Consider the following 16,262-nt stretch of genomic DNA (forward strand, 5'->3'; position numbering starts at 1 on the left):
GAGCAGACCATGAGGCACTCCTTGATAGAAGTGAAAAACCTGCAGAGGGTAACAAACAGCAGAGCAGTGAGAGGTGACAGAGAGTGCCATGAGGAATTCCTGCATCACAGTCTCCCCAGGCTGCATTCCTCTGCACCCTCTGGTTCCATAGCTCTGCACTGGGATCTCAGTTCCACTGGGGGGAATCTCTTCTCTTTCAGCTGGGCAAAAAGCAGTGGTTACAAGGAAGCAATTGCAGGCTGCAGCAGTCTTACCTTATCCACTCTATCCTTCTGGACCCCATAACGGCCTCCAAACCCCTTGGCATAGTCTACATTGAAAAAAAAATGTTATTTTAGAGTATTTTGTATTTTGTGTGCACCTCTGACTTCAGTATGCTGTGACCAGTGAAATGAGTTTGCACGTGTTATCTCTAGTTAATTCCATACGTGATGAGACACAGATAAAGCTAAGTGCTCTGGACAGTAGCTTTTAGGACTAATCCCTCCCTCCTTTCAGCTGAGGGCACAGGCGTGCAGGGCTGTAGCTGCCAACCCGAGCCCAAGGCACCAGGGTGAGGCCAGTCCCCTCAGCTGAGTGCAGCTGGCCCTGTTCAAACATGCTGCACACAAGGCACTCCTGGGATCTGCTCTGCCTCATTCCTCTGTGAGAGCTCATCACTTCAGAGTGTGTCTCGTGTGTGCAAAGAGCAAATCTGTGTGGAATCGGGGCAGGGAGGTTACAATGAGCTCATGGTTAGGAACGTCCCTCGCAGGGAAAGGCAGAGCCTGGGAGTCCTGACTGAGGGACCCACACTGAGTGTCCTCCACTGATCCAAGCTCCCACCGACTCTGCCCTTGTGCTCTGGGGTTCACTGCGTCTGCAACGTGCTGGACACATTCTGCTTTCAGCAGCTGGATCTCTTACTACGAACCACAAGCTCCAGACACAGGTCTGTGTGTGCTCCAAGGAAACTGCTACTACCTCTGGCAATATTGCCTGACCTCTTTGGGATGCATGGGGCTGCACTTCTTCCTGGTGGTCCCAGCCAAGGGCATTCTTGTCCTGACGATCCCTCTGGACCCCAAACTTCCCACCAAAGCCCACAGAATAGTCTTCAGCCACAGGAATCCAGATCAGGGCATGGAAGAGAACACACAAGGGAGGGAAGGAGACAAGTGGCAGCAGTGTGAGCTCAGGCTGTTCTCACAGCAGTGTGAGCTCAGGCTGTTCTCACAGGTTTTCCATGCCCAGAACTTAGAGAAAGACATGGAACAAGCCAGATTTCCCTGCCGGTGTTGCAGCAACCGCCCTCCCTCCTCCCTGGGATATGCCACCCGCTATTAGCACCTGCCTGAGCTTCCCCTTCACCCTTCCTTTGGTGATATGCTGTCCAAGAGATCCCTGTGCCCACAGAACTCTTCTGCTCCTCTTCCTTTAGCCTGAACTCTTTTTAGCAGCCATGCACTGTGCAATGGCTTTCCTCATCTGGCCCTTCCCAACAGCTCCCTGTAGCTCTTCTGCCATTCTTGCAGCAGATTGCAAACGGCCTGCACTGCCCTGCAAGTGTCCATAGTACCAGTGGGCACAGTCCCCAGCTCCAGCCCTGACACTGCCTGCTCCCCCTCCTCAGCTGGCTCCCCCACCAGCACCCTCAGCCCCTCCAGCTCCCTCAGTTTTCCCCAGCTCACCTGGCTGCCAGGGCTCACCTTTCTGAGAGTCATGCTTCTCTGCCTGGCTCTTGTAGTCAAATCCCACAGCTGCTTTGTCCACCTTATCCCTTTCCACTCCGTAACGGCCACCAAAGCCCTTGGAGTAATCTGAGGTGGAGCATGGAGTCAAATGCTGTCCCCAGCATGAGGCTGGTGAGGAGAGGACAGGGAGCAGCACTGGGGAGGAGCCCCAGGGAGAAGGCAGAGATTATGGAAAACACCACAGAAAGTGAAGGGTTGGAGGGGACAGGGTGGATGGTAGGAAGCACCATGGATGAGAGCCCACAGGAATGGGAGCACAAGGCAAACGGGCAAAGGGCACCAGGAGACACAGCAGGCCAGGAGGAAAGAAGAAAACAGACATGCCAAGGACAGTGGCACATGGGGCCACAAGGGAGACGGACTGGTAACAGAATCTGAAACAAGAGACAGGAGACTGTGCCACAGCCAACAGCACAGGATACTGGGAGCAGAAGAGAAGCTCGGCAAAGAGTCAAGGGGCCACATATGCCCATGGACTTGCCTTTCTGGGACGAGTGTTTCTCCACCTCACTCTTGTATTCAAAGCCCACTGCTGACTGGAACAAGAAGGGGAGGACTGTCAGTCATCCTGAGGGCCAAGATGGGTCTCAGCCTCCCTCCCTTGGGGCCAGGCTGTCACTGGCTGCCTGTCTTATGCTGCAGCACACGAGGGCAAACACCACAGCCCCTGGAGAAACAGTGTTCTGCCTGGGTGGGACAGGCCCACCACAGCAGGGCACACCAGCTACCTCCACAGGTGCCCCACACCGTGGGGCCACTGCCCTCACACCAGCTGAGCTGTGCTTCAGCGAGACCAGGGCACAGGGCACGCCCTGCATGCCCTGAGCTTTGAGAACAGCCCAGGCTGGCCCGTGGCAGTGCTCCAGGGCCAGCACAAGCCACAGGTGTGGATTTCAGTTGCACTGTCCAACACACCTTATCGGCTCGGTCCCGCTGGACTCCGAACTTGCCACCAAAGCCCTGGGCTGCATCTGTCTGCGAGGAGTGCTTCCCAACATCAGCAACGTACTCGTGTCCCACTGCACACTGAGAGGAGAGAATGTGACGTGAGCATCCATGGGGGACAGGCAGAGGCACCACAGCTGCTCCCACACGCTGCTGGCATGCTCGCAGCCACAGGTGGCAGGTCCACGCTGGCTGGGCCATGGTGCCCAGGCTCTCCACGTGGCCTTTGCCAGCAGCAGCTCTGCTCAGAGGCCTGGCAGGAGCCTCGAGGGCTGGCATCTCAGAAACGTCCCCACTGCCAGTTCATTAAGCACAGCGTGGGATGCTGAATGCCACCTGCTCTCAAGTGCTGGTGGAGTTGCATGGTGGATAATCACAGGGTAGACCAAGAGAAAAGTGCAGACAGGCACATAGAACCAAGAACTCCAGGCAGAGCTCAGGCATCCATCTCCTGTTTCTGTATCTGACAGTGAGGGCCAGCAAACCTGGCCACAGGCCAAGCCAGGAACCCACTCTCCCTGCTGGAGGTGCCATGGCCAGGAACCACAGACACTCTATGCCACAATGGAACAGCTGCGCTCAGACTCTGCTGGACCACAGTGAGGGTGCTCCTGTTGAGCAAGTTTTGGCCTTTGTCCAGTTTCACCAGGATGCTGCAAGTGTTCAGCTTCTGCCCCTTTTCCTGAGGAGCGTGTGCAGTTCCTGACTACAACAGCTCTGGCAGGGAGAGCAGGGAATTTTTCAGGACAGTCTTTCTCACCCTGCCATCCTGGTATTGTTCAGTCCCACAGTGACCACACCTATGGAACTCTATCTAAACATCTCACTTCTGAGAAAGACACATTAAATGCTGAAAGGCGTAGGAAGAAGCGTGATAATGATTATCACAAAACATAGACCAGATCTGATGTCTAGGGCTTTATCTCAGGGAGATATGAGCCCTCTAATGCAGAATATGAGGAGGGAATTACTACACATCAGTTCTGCAAGAACAAGTAGGGAGGCACCAGATTTAATTTTTAAGCAGCAGGCTTGAACAGCCCCAGAAAGCCTTTCACAGCTAAAGGGAGCATTGCAAAGAAGTTGTAGAGACGAGTTACACAAATGAATTCAAATAGATCCTGGAGACAGACTATGGGCTAGCAGGACATGTGTGAATCCATGCAAACTCTCCATACTCTCCCTTCAGGGTCAGGCCAGAAAACAGAGATACCCCCTCCTTTATGAGAAAAGCACTTTTCCACTGAGGCTCAGGGAAGCCTCGCACAGCTGTTACCTTATCCATTCGGTCTTGCTCCGTTCCAAATTTGCCCCCATAGCCATAGGATGCCTTGGGGCCAGTCTCCAGCTCCTTCTTCTTGATGACCTCGTGTTCCTCTGATACCTTGTTCCTCAGCTGATGGATGCTGGAGACAGAGACAGGGCAGGGAGGTGTGGGATTTTGCAGAGCCAAAGCCCAGCAGGACATACAGGCAGGACCAGCTGTGCTGTGTCCCCGCGGGGCCGCTCCCCCCGCCCCGGTCCCGGTCCCGGTCCCGCTGCACTCACTCGATGTGCCCGGCGCGGCCAGAGCCCTCGATGGTTTTGGCTCCCCAGCGCTGCTCCTGCTCGGAGATGTCGTTCTGCGGACGAACCGCGGGGGCTCCGACCCACCCCGCCGAGCCGGGGCGGTGCCGGCATGTGCGGAATTCACTGTTCGGGAAATCACTCGAGAAACCGCAGTGACCCCAGCCCTCGGGCCTGGCCATCACGGCCTTGTGTTGTAGCTTTGTGGATGCTCTGAACATATATGCGATAAAGTGAAGCATCAATAAAGTATTTACTAATATACAATAAAGCTGAAAATATGTATTGTGAAATAGAATGAAAAAGTTAATACAAAGTCTTATTGTGTTTACACTTAGTTTGAATGCTTCCACAAATAGAAGAAATAAAGTAAGCAAAAAAATTTGACAGTGTAGACTTTTCCTAAAACATTAATAACTTGAAACTATGAGAAAGGAATTTGATTTTCTGCCCCAAACTAGATTTTTTAATGGAAATATTTAGGCAAGACTGAACCTCACAAACACAGGACTCTTGTCCAACAGGAGAGGCTTATTAGGAAAGTAATAGAGAAACAAATGGAAAATGAAAATCATGATCCTGTATGAATGCAGAGGGTTCCCCAGCCTGAACCCTTCTGCTCTCTCACCAGCTCAACTCAGAGTTGAACTAGATAGAAAACAAGAGTATAAGAGGCAGAGAGTTGCACCTGCACAAGCTGACTGTAAGCAGAGTAGGATTTTTCACCTGGAAAAAAGGTAAATGAGGGAAATCCTGCATCCTGTTCAGTAACGAACAGTATGAGAAACAGAAAATTTATTTGCTGTGTCTTGTAACATATGTTGTAGAGAGGACAAGGGAGTTAACCCTTGTAACGAGGGAGTTTCTTAAACTAGCCGGTTTGAGAAACCCTGCATATTCTGTACTCCTAAAGTGTCATTACTTGTGGCCAGACATGGGGTATGCAATGGTGTAGGAAGTTCTGGAAACTAAACCTGGAGATATGTCAGAAGTGGCTGAGACAGGTGAGCTGGCAGTGCCTGCGAAGGGCTGATGGCACTCGGCTGACCCTGCCCTGCCCGCAGAGCTGCAGCCCTGCCGAGCCCCGAGCCCTGCCCCAGCAGCGAGAGCCCAGGGCCAGGAGCTCTCCACACCCCACCATCGGTGGAACAGTTTCCACACCAGACACTCACCACGAAATCAGGGTCCGTGTCCCAGTCGTCTCCCTCGGCCTCCACCTTCACTGACACGTTGTGTCCCACAACTGCTTTCCACATCTGCACAACAAGGACATGCTGTCACCCAGGGTGGCCGCACACGGCCACAGCTGGCTCACATTCAGTCACAGCAGAACCTGGGCTGGAAGGGGCCCTTACAGGCCACCTGTCCTCACACATCTGTCCCTCGTATAGCACAGGACACCCCAAGATAGCTGCTCCTGAGCCCCAGCATGTCTTACAGCAAAGCACACAAGGAATATAGGTGTAAACCATGGACTTTGTGCACCCTGACTGCAGTGGGAACACACACATTATAATGCAAATGAATGCTGGCATCCAGTTACCAGAATCTGCTTTTCCAACACACATTAATTTCTGTGCTGTGGGAGGCTGTTCCCTGAGTTATCCCTGCTATTAGTTCCGTTGCACACACCATGGCATGCTCCAACACCATGACACTGTGCTGTTGGAACTGAGGTGGATTCCTCAAGCCTCCGTCTGCTTTTCAACGTTTTAATCCCTGTCCGTAGACTAGAGAGGGGTCAGAGCAAGGCTGGACAGTGGTGTGACAGAGCCGGTGCTGTGTGGGGTTCATGTCTGTCATGTGGAGAAAATGGGAAATGGGGCTAAAAGCACTCAAGATGTAGGGCTAAACTGGCTGAGGCTGTGGTGGAACTGCTTCTGCAGGCCTGGAGGAAGTGATGGGCCCAGGAAGAGGAAGTTAAAAGTAATGTGAAATATAAAACTGCTCCATTTCATTTTCAAGGTGACAGTGAAAAAAACAAGATGAAAAAGCCCCCCCCCCCGCCCCCGAAACTACTGAGTTTTTCCAAAATGAGAGACAGAGAGGAAAGATTAGTTTGCTGCCCCTACACCCCAGAGCAATCACTCTCATCAGAGCTCCATCCCTTCATATCTCACCCCTTTTTCTGCCTGCAGTATAGAGAAACTGCAAGTTCTCTGTGTCACCCAAAGCAGCTTTTTTGTGGGGCAGAGAGAAAGATGGAAGAGAATGTGCAGGAAAGACTGAGCTGAGCCCTGTTCTCCATCACACCAAACTGTGACCAAATCGGCAGGAAGGAACAGAGCTCCTGTGTGCTGGATCTTCAGTTAACAGCAGCTTTTACCATGTGCTCAGCTATGCTAACCCCTCACTCCCATGGCTGTGTGGAAGCCTCAGACAGCCCTGAGCTCTTGGGGCAGTTGCCCTCCGTGAAAGCAAATTGCTTATGCTGAATAATTAATAATTCTCTGTTTATGCTAAGTAATTAACTGTCCCACATCAAAATGGGACTGCTTAAGTGAGTAACCTTCCGGTTTAGTGAGTGCACTGCTCAGTTCCAAGCTGTCCTTTCCAGAGAACCAGCGCTGTAAGATCAGGGAGCGAAGAGAACAGAAACCAAATAAGCACAGCAGTGATGATTCTTTCTTTTGTTAAACGAAGGCCAGGTAGTCAGCTAAGAGAGAAGATGAAGGGCTAAGGCAGACACACAGCGCAGACCCGGTTTTAGGCCTTCTCCAGATGCCTCAGGATCACAGCCAGTCTGTAACATTGCCCACTGACAGCAATCCAGTGCCAAACTGGATACAGTTAATTGCAATTAGAAGCAGGGGCTGTGGAAACGCTCATGTGGACAACACAGCCCCTTCTAACACCTTTCTTCTCCTTTTCCTGTCTCTCATTTTTTGGCATCTCTCGCACCAAAGATTTTTAAAGTTTGTTGCTCATTTTTGTAAAGCATAAACCGGCAATAATAACCAGCTAGCACAGGGCTGCTCATCATCAGGGCAGCTGATTTGAGCTCAAATAAGATGGTGCAAGGTTTTAAATACTGCTGTAAATGGTTCTTGACCACCCATTCTCCAAAGCCACTTGCCATGCATTGTGGGAACCATAACAAACCACAGGCTGTCATCTCATCACAGGGCTCTGTCATATGAGAAATATCAGCCAGGGTAGCATATCAATCCTTTTTTGTTCCATTTTCCCCTAGGAAAACATCCACTACAGCACAAATATAGGGCTACCACACAGCACAGTCATGCTGGTAGATTTGGAAATGTGGTTTTTTAGAGCCTCAAACACAAGAACCACAATGATGACAGGACAACAGCCTGAGAAGCAAATGTCGAGCATTGTCCACTTAAACATGCTCTTAGCCCACCAAAAACTACACTTTTTTGTAGTAATTTCTCACTTTCTACTCCCAAAACCCCCTCAAGTTTTCTTACCTTTAAAGGCTCACCAGTTCCTGCTGGCAAACTTGCTGCTTTTTGCTCAGGCACCTGCTGCCAGTGTCAGCTTTGGGCCTGTGTCTGCTCTGAGTTCCTGTTTTAACTTCAGCACTTTTCACTTCCTGCACCCCAGCCCCCAGCTCTGCTCAAGTCGTGAGTCCCAGAGCTGGCCCCAGGGCTGCAGTTCCCCTGCAGGCTGCCTCTGCCCTGAAACACCGATGCAGTGCAGACACACGGTTCCCCCATCAGCACACTGGAGCCCATCAGATCCCAGCACACTTGTGTTTTAAAGAAGAGTCTCAGATGGGTATAAAAACCTGGTGGAGGCACAAATTCTGGAGCCACGTCTTGAGCATGCCTTTTATTTTCAATATCTCTCGCCACTACTTGGGGGCTTGAGGAGAATACTAACTGTGCTCCTGAACCTTTTCCCATTCTGCCCCGGGGCCTGAAAACTGCTTTGATCAAACTTGGGCTTCTTGTAGCAGCAACACCAGTACCCACATGAGAAAACCAGAGTGGGCACAGTCCAAAGGCTGCACTGAACTGAAGTCAGCTGTCCAGTGACATCTGTGTCTCGGGCTCCTGGGGGGCAGCAAGCACGCCTGAAAAGAGTCTAGCACAGGGGTGCTTTCATTGTGCTCAGGAGCAACTTACCTGTGATTGCACCCTCTGTTGTTTCTCCTCAGCACTGGCCTTAATGCAGCTCTCATTATCAGGGGTGGGTTGATCTGCCCAGGGTGAGGGCACCTGCACAGGTTCCTCACACCTCATCATGAGCTTTGTCTGCCATTCCCAGATCCTCACAGCTGTCCTGTAAAGGGAGCTGAGAGGATCAGGAGGGCACCCCTTAGAGTTCCATGCAGCAACTTGTACCCAGCCCTCCCTACACCCCTGATGCTGCCTTCTTCCTGGCACATAACCAGACCTGTCCCAGCCTCAGTGGTGCTGCTGAACTGGCGTGGGTGTCCGAGGATGACAGAGCACAGCTTTGTTGGCTGACCTTCCTTCTCAGCCTTTATTGAAGATAGATCAAAAATCAAGGCAGGGCAGGTCTATTGGACAAGAAACAAAGTGTTGAAATGTTTGAGACAGGAACCATCAGCTAAAAGGCCCCATCTTTCATCAGGTCAAACCACAAAGCTGTTCAGTCAGACTATGCTTAACAGACCACAAGATCCTTTTGAGGTTTTATTCCTATATTTAATCTAAGCTATAACTCTTCTGTCTGTAGGTACAAAACATTTAAATGTATCCAAGGCATCAGAATCATGCCTTTCTTTGGTTCAGGAAAAAATGCATGGGCTTTAAGGAAACATACTTTGCTTACAATCCTTGCTCCTGTTAAACACAGTGGAAACATTATCTACAGCCTTACAACAGCCCACTGCTGGCTTTTGTTCCAGCAGTGGTAGGGGACTGTAGAAGTGACTATGAACAAGGGTACCTGTTTTTGGCTACAGAAAGTTGGGGCAGTTGAACTGTCCCATCTGAATGACCAGCATGTTCGAGCTCACTGTTGCCAACTTCTCTATCTGTCCTGGGGTACAACTCTAACAAGGTGCAGCGTTCAGGCTAATGTGGAAACACAAACCCAAGTAGGTATTGTTTTACTGGAATCGCTTTCACGATGCATGCAATGGTCTGGGTTGGAAGGGATCTTAAAATCATTAGTTCCACACATCCCTGCCATGAGACATTGCCCATTCAGGTGCTATTTCCTTATTCTGTCAGCCAAAAAAGGCTGAACAAGAGGTGAGATAGGGAAGAAAGGTCATCACCTAGGCATTCACATTGTATAAAGAAACAGCTTCTGCAACAATCACACAAGGCAGTGCACACAAAGGAGACCTGCAGTCCCACCGTGCCCCACACAAGGTGTGCTGATACAGCAGCACTACAGCCTCCACTTGCAGTTACACGGCAATGTTACAAAAACTCCATCTGAAAAATAAACTTTATTATACATACAGGAGTTCATATCCCAGGAAGCTATAGACAAACTATTCGGTCATTGAATTTGACATAGTTAGAGGAAGTTCACACTGATAATCACAGACAGTCCACAAGAGGATATCTAGTGCCAGTGCTCTGGACCTGCCAGAGATCCAGCTGGTTTAGCTACCAGTGAAATCAATCCACCCTCAAATAGGCTTTCTGCACTGGCTAGAGCAGCTTAGTTTACTACCAATATCTAAAAGAACTACCTCTTTCCCATAGGAAAAATGCGACTGTTAATGCTCTACTGAGAGGCAGATAGGATTCTCCTGGTCAGTACTCTGAATGAAACGACCACTCAGGATCTGGCAGCGAACGCCACTGAACTTCCTTTGCATTCAACATCCTCCTTTTGGAAGAGGGCAGTCTCAAATTCAGGAGGTTTTTAGAAAACAAATGGAAATATATCCATATTTCCATACATCATAAAAGATTCAGTCCATTTGCATCATTTGATTTGGGTCCAAACATGCCCAAACACCAGCACCAGCTTTCTACACCAGAGGGTTCTAAAACCAGGTTTTAGAACTCTGGCTCCTTCCTCAGCACAAGGGAGAGAGTTTATTTCTGGAGTTTTTGCGTTTGCTTTGGGCCCACACAGCATATTATGGACCCCTTCAACACAGCCTGTGCAGGTTCAGTCTCGTGACGAGTATTTAGTGGATGAGAAGGCAGGAGCAGGGCTGCTCTACAAGAGGTAAGGCAGCACCTTCCATCATAAGAGGTGCACAAATGCTATAAATAGGAGGATTTTTAACTTAAGAGCTAAAAGGTTTCATGTTTCCTATTCATTTGAAATAACTAAACTACTGGCATTATTTTACAGACTTGTCAGGGCAGACATATGACTGATTTTAAATGGAATGCTCACGAGGGCCAGATATACTAATTTTGGCCCGTCTTCAACAGGAGATGCAACTGAGCAGGAAACATGATTTTAAAATTCACATTCCTTAAAGTGCCCATAACTTCCTTAGGATATGCATTTCAGACAGCTCTGAGCCATGGAGCAAATCTAAGGGGTGGAAGAAAGGGAAGACAATTCTTTTATATCCAGCTACAATGTTCCCCCAACCCCACTTATGGATTCAGCCTAAGAGAGGGAAGATTGTGCAGTTTTAGACGTGCTGAAGTACTGCAGCAACTCAAGAGTGTTTTTCTTATTCCTACTGCAGCACAATACTATCTAAAATGAGTGGTACTGCTCCCAGGTACAGGAACAGATGCTGTCCTTGAGGCTTGCAGCACAACCCTGGCTCAGAAAACGAACCGCTCACATAGAAACACCAAGGGAAGGGCAGATCTCCTGGGAGCAGTTCCCCACCACCAGCACTGACAGCAGGGGCTGGGTGCAGCTGCTGCTTCAGGGCTGGTTTGGGAAAGGCTGCAGCTGGGACAAGTGCTGTCCTTCTGCGAGGGCGTGCAGGCCCTCAGCATGCACAGGGCTGAGGCTGAGGAAAAGCTGTCACTCCTATTCACAGGTGGCCTGTGAAGCACAGGAAGAGCAGGACATGGAGAGCAAGCAGATACGTGGCCACCAGCAGGGGCAAGTGGGCCCGGGAGCGGAAGAGAGAGCGTAACAGGCGTCGCAGTCCAGGAGTACTCCGGCTCTGGAAGAGAAAAGAGAGAGCAGTCACTACAAGGAATAGCTGTGGCCCCAGCTGCCTTTGTTCAGAACTCTACAGACCATGGAGATAGGTTTGTTTAAGTTAATGAGCATAAACTTCCCCCAAATTGCTCCACTGTCAGATCCTAACACCAGGGCAATCCTCATGAAATGTTCCCCTTCCCCTGCTCTCTGCAGGCTGTCCATGAACCAGCCCCAGCCAGTTTTGTTTCCAGCATGGTGAGAGCAGAAAACTACACAGTCCCTGACTGATTTATGTGTGTCTACAGAGGAACTGAAGTGCTGTAGGTTCACAGTTTCTTTCTGGGGCTCACATAATTGACAGCTGTGAATGTTAAATTCTTACTCTGCTGGAATTATTATCCGTGGAGTCGATCAGCAAGGACTGCTCGTGACCTGGAGTCATATCAATGCTGGCACTTAAGGAAGATGACCACTCACTTGACTGCAACCTGCCATAACAAATATGAAATTAAATTCAGTTTTTTATTATGATGTCCCAAATCAACACTGTAACCAAGCTTAGGAAAGAAGGTATTTCTCAAAAAATGAAACAACCCCTGCAAGCAAACCCTGGTTTCACTTGCCAAGAGCTGGTTCCATTTGAACAGGTCTCATGCCTCCTGAGCTCACACTGAGCAAAAGAACAGGGTGGCCCAGCTAGCAGGAGTCTTTCTTCCTTTCAAGTGAAATTTTATAGTGTGACTTGAAAGAAGCCAGGGCAGATAATAAACCTGTATGCTTTAAATTCTATGAAATTATTTTGGAAGCTAGCTCTGGCTGCAATAGTGCTGGTTCTTCCTATTTTCTAGTGATAGAGGCAGTAGTCACATCCTCGGGCTATGGTTTATTAGTGAGATCAGCTGCAGAAGGCTTTTATAGACTTTAATGCCAGAAGGAGCTATAGGTGTCCAAACCTTGTAGCAATTACCAGGGAACTAACTTCATCCAGAGTTCCTCCATACAGACCATTATTTTTTGGCTAAATCAGCAAGTGTGTCACAAGAAAGGCATTGCTTTCCTGTAAAAGACTCCACTAGTCCATAACTCCAGTTATTTGAACTACCAGGAAATGCACAGCACATGTGCCTACAATCAGGTCATGTGCTAAAACGCCCTCCATCGTCAATGAGGAGAATCAAGCATTTTGAACCTGCTGCTCACTGCATCCTAATCCCAACATCTAGTCCAGATCAGCTGCCTTTGCTCTGCTGAGTCTCAGGGCATCTATGCAGTGCCCTGAGATGGGCAGAGCCCTGTGCAGTGCAGACTGCAGTGCTGCATAGTGGGCACGGGGCAGGACAGGGGGCTAGGCTGAAACTAAGCCTGGGAAAAGTGGACAAAAGTCCTTTCTCCTAAGTATTTAATTGTTTCTCAATAAACAAATTAATGAAAAGTTTATGTTAATTGGCAACACATTAAAAATGAGTGACATTCTTCAAGTCAAAACTGTTTTAGCCATGACAGATGGGTGCTTACTGAGCAGACAAATCCCCTGGAAGTATGAGAACCCCTCTTCAGCCTGCACCCAATTCTCAGCCTCCAAATTGTATTTTCCAGTAGTTAATTTAACTAATCGAGCAAGTTGGCATCTAATTTCTAGACAGAAGTTGTCTTCATGTCTAATCATTTGTCTCATCCTATCTGCCTACAATTGAAGGAACAGTAGCCCAGGGAGGTTGTGATGTCTTCCTCTTTGGAGATATTCAACAGCCATCTGGACATGGTCCTGGGCAACTGGATCTAGGCTGAGCAGGGGCTGGGTCACATGGTCTTTGGAGGCCCCTCAACCCCTCTGGACCCCCATCCTCAACCTTTCTGTGACTCTGCCACAGACACAGTAGCTGTCTCTGTGCCACCAGTGCCATTTGACAGAGGGATATGATGAAGTGCATATGAAAAACAGATAGAACCAGCACACTTCTGTGGTGATAGTGTTCCTTTGCTCAAGCTGTCTCACCTCCTGATCTGATCCTGTGCTGCAAAAAGCGCCTCCTCTGCAGCAAGACGACGGTCCCGCTCTTCTTCCAGCTGCTCCTCCAAATACTTCATATCCTGCTTTGTGCTGCTATGCAAGTGTTCTGTTTCAGACAACCTGTCAGAAAGTAACAGAGCATATGCCAAAAAGGCCCAAATCATGGACCATTGTCTTTCTATTGTATTCACTGATGCAGTGTGTGAACAGACTCAAATTACCTCCCAGCTCACAGAGGAGACTTAGTCACCTTTACTATATATAAACTATTTGGAAAACATGAGAGAAGATAAATCTCTTGAAGCTTCAGTTTCACATCAGGAAGGAGTTCCTTGACTCTGTCACCATGGCTCCACCTTCTGAAAATTATTTTGAAAGGGTTTGAGGAATCATGTGCTAGATCTTAGTTTCAGAAGGTTACAAGGAATCCTGTGCTACATCTCAATTCCAGACACAATCTCAGGCTACAACTCTGAGACCAGGACCATTTATGTACTTCAGCAGCTACTGAGGATGCAGCCTACCAGATCGAAGATGCTGGTTTGGCTGACATTGCTGCTGTATGTTATCTTTGTGGTTCTTGAAGCTCTAATCCAAAGAGATAACTAATGACAGGTAGTAAGTGCATACAACAGCTCCTCCAAGTCCACAAGATCCTAGTGTGGGACTGAGTTTTCTCAACACTCTGGTGCAGAGTAAAGGCATCAGGCTCATCACTAGCCTCAAGGCCTCCATCAGGACCAACATCCCCACCCCCGTTTTCTCACACTTTCTTTACCTCAGCTGCAGCTCCTGCAGTTCAGGTGTGTAAGTGCCTCTCTGTGACTCATTCTTTTCTTGGGGTGCTCCTGGAGCTGCGTCTGTTGCAAACAGCTCCTGAAAGAACACAGGAACATACTGCAAACTGCACTGAATCAAGAGGACACACAGCCACTACAATGCTGGACAGTTCACAGAGCCACTTGAAGTGAGCTTTCCCTGCTGTGCAGCAAGCCCAGCGCCCTTACCATGCTCTTGTCTGCAGCCTGCAGCTCCTGGAGCTGCCTCTGGAGCACCAGGCAGCGGTTCAGGACCTCGCTGTAGTGCTGATGGCTCTCACAGGTGCTCCGACTGCTCCCTCGGAGCTGGAGGGAGAGGGCATTTTTCTCCTCAAAAACCTGAGATAGCTGAGAAGAGAATACAATCAGCAAGCAAAGAAATTGATTTTGTGAAAGCAAAATTGTTCTCTGTCTAAATGAGGGTAAGAGATCTCTTGAGAACATATAACTGCCACGCTGCCCATCACTAATGTCAAAAGATCAGTGACAATCTCCAAGAGTAGCCTGTGGCAAAGGTTTCTGCAACAGGAGTCTCAAAACATCAAAGAGATGTACAGAATACTACATATCCAGAAAAAGATTTCTGAAGTGCTGATATTGACCTAAACCTTTCAGAAATATCATCAGTGAATTATTATTTTATATTCTCACTTTCTCCTTGAACACAGCTCACTTTCTGAAGATGAATAAATTCTGAGTCTTCCATTTCAGTGTGGGAATTGGCCGATTGTGATTCTGTACTGAAATACAGGAAGTGTTTCAAGCTGGCAGGCAGAAGTGAAGATGACAAGCTTGCCTTCCCAAGGAGGGACTTCCTTCAGCAGCCCAGAAAGCAGGAGACTAGAAAGTGCTCCTGACAACAGACATGGAACCTGTAAACAACTTTCTTCATACGGTCTCGCTCTCTGGTCCCTTTGGCCTTCATCTCCCCCATTCAACTTCTTTCCCCCACTGTCCTCTCCATCTGTCCTCCATCTGTCCTCTCTCCTCCCCTCTCCCCTTCTGTCACCTCTTTTTTTCCTCCCCTGCCTTCTTCTCTCCTCCCTTCTCCCTTTGGTCTCCTGGGAGAAAGGGCACTAAACAGCAGTGGCAGAGAAGCTGCTGGTTCAGACCCTGTCCCTGAGCCTGCTGGATGGGATCTGCCTGGGGCCTGGATGTCCTCCTGGTCCATCCAGAACAGCTGTCCCCCTCACGGCTTCTCTGCAGAGCTCTGGCTCTCACAGCTGCTCACTGAGGAGAGCAGTGCGGGACGTGGGCCATGGGCTCTGCTGCAGTGCCAGCCCTGTTCAGCAGCAGTGAATCCAGCACTGTGATTCTAACACTGCTTTTCTGAGAGATGTATTTCTGATTTTGTGTTACTTCATTGAATGCCTGCAGGGACAGATTAATTCCTGCTTCCTGAGCCCTATTCCAGCCAAACCCTCCCCACATTCCTTGTCCCTGACTGCAAGCAAGTATAAGACATATCAGTACCTTGCTGTTTAACTGCTGAATTCTGAGCTCTTTCTGGTGCAGTTCTTTCAGACTGTCACTTAGCTGGGCCTGGAGGTGTTTCATCTCTGCTTCTAAGCTTGAAAAGTCCCCTTTCAGGAGTTCTGGAGAAATCTGCCAAGGAAAGAACAATGAAAAATATATTGCTGATGTGACAACTCACTCTTGTGTTTCTCCTCTCTTTTCAGTATTCCAAGGTCAAACCTAACATTATTCCTAGACCTGGAACTTGATCTGCTCAGGCAAAAGAGCAAATGGGGAATAAACAGAAATATCCTAAAAGCCATCTGAAAATACAAACAGTCAGGAAAGATCACCAAACTTGCACATATGATGGGTCCTGCTCAAAAGTTGTCTTAAAGCTGTTTGCAACACAGGAAGAAAAAAAAAAGGCACATGAATGAGAAAAGAAAAAACAAACAAAAACCTAAAGTAATGTCCCCACTGATCTAATCAACAAAGACCAGAAGGCCAGCACTGAAGAATCCTCCTGGAAAGCCTCACATGAACATTGTTCAAGCTTTTTCTTTGCATATATGCATGGGTGTATCAAAGGGATAAAGGAGATTTGCTGCCCCCTCCACTGACATAAACCACTGGGACATTGCAGACATGGGTGGGAGAGTTCTGTCTTGGCTCTGATGCACTGCACTGTGCATGCAGCCTTCCCTATCC

At 48.9% G+C, this 16,262-nt stretch overlaps 2 protein-coding genes across 3 annotated transcripts in view; both read right to left on the bottom strand.

Annotated features, from left to right (window-relative positions):
- Positions 1-7,762, bottom strand: part of LOC102039046 (hematopoietic lineage cell-specific protein) — a 14,184-nt gene extending 6,422 nt beyond the window's left edge. Inside the window, exons 1-9 of the mRNA XM_031065141.1 lie at positions 7,676-7,762; positions 5,417-5,500; positions 4,227-4,300; positions 3,955-4,084; positions 2,649-2,759; positions 2,215-2,269; positions 1,689-1,799; positions 984-1,094; positions 255-310 (exon numbers count right to left, since the gene is read on the bottom strand). Coding sequence (XP_030921001.1) covers positions 255-310; positions 984-1,094; positions 1,689-1,799; positions 2,215-2,269; positions 2,649-2,759; positions 3,955-4,084; positions 4,227-4,300; positions 5,417-5,500 — 732 coding nt within the window. The 5' untranslated portion in view covers positions 7,676-7,762. The remainder of the gene's footprint in view (positions 1-254; positions 311-983; positions 1,095-1,688; positions 1,800-2,214; positions 2,270-2,648; positions 2,760-3,954; positions 4,085-4,226; positions 4,301-5,416; positions 5,501-7,675) is intronic.
- A 1,855-nt stretch (positions 7,763-9,617) lies between these two features.
- Positions 9,618-16,262, bottom strand: part of GOLGB1 (golgin B1) — a 36,882-nt gene continuing 30,237 nt past the window's right edge. For both annotated transcript variants that reach the window (XM_031065139.1, XM_014311205.1), the window contains 6 exons: positions 15,570-15,701; positions 14,286-14,444; positions 14,057-14,154; positions 13,264-13,398; positions 11,650-11,755; positions 9,618-11,286 (listed from right to left, as the gene is read on the bottom strand). In XM_031065139.1, the coding sequence (XP_030920999.1) occupies positions 11,152-11,286; positions 11,650-11,755; positions 13,264-13,398; positions 14,057-14,154; positions 14,286-14,444; positions 15,570-15,701 (765 nt within the window). In that variant the 3' untranslated portion in view covers positions 9,618-11,151. The remainder of the gene's footprint in view (positions 11,287-11,649; positions 11,756-13,263; positions 13,399-14,056; positions 14,155-14,285; positions 14,445-15,569; positions 15,702-16,262) is intronic.

Source organism: Geospiza fortis, unplaced genomic scaffold, assembly GCF_000277835.1.
Source record: "Geospiza fortis unplaced genomic scaffold, GeoFor_1.0 scaffold30, whole genome shotgun sequence".
NCBI lineage: Eukaryota > Metazoa > Chordata > Aves > Passeriformes > Thraupidae > Geospiza > Geospiza fortis.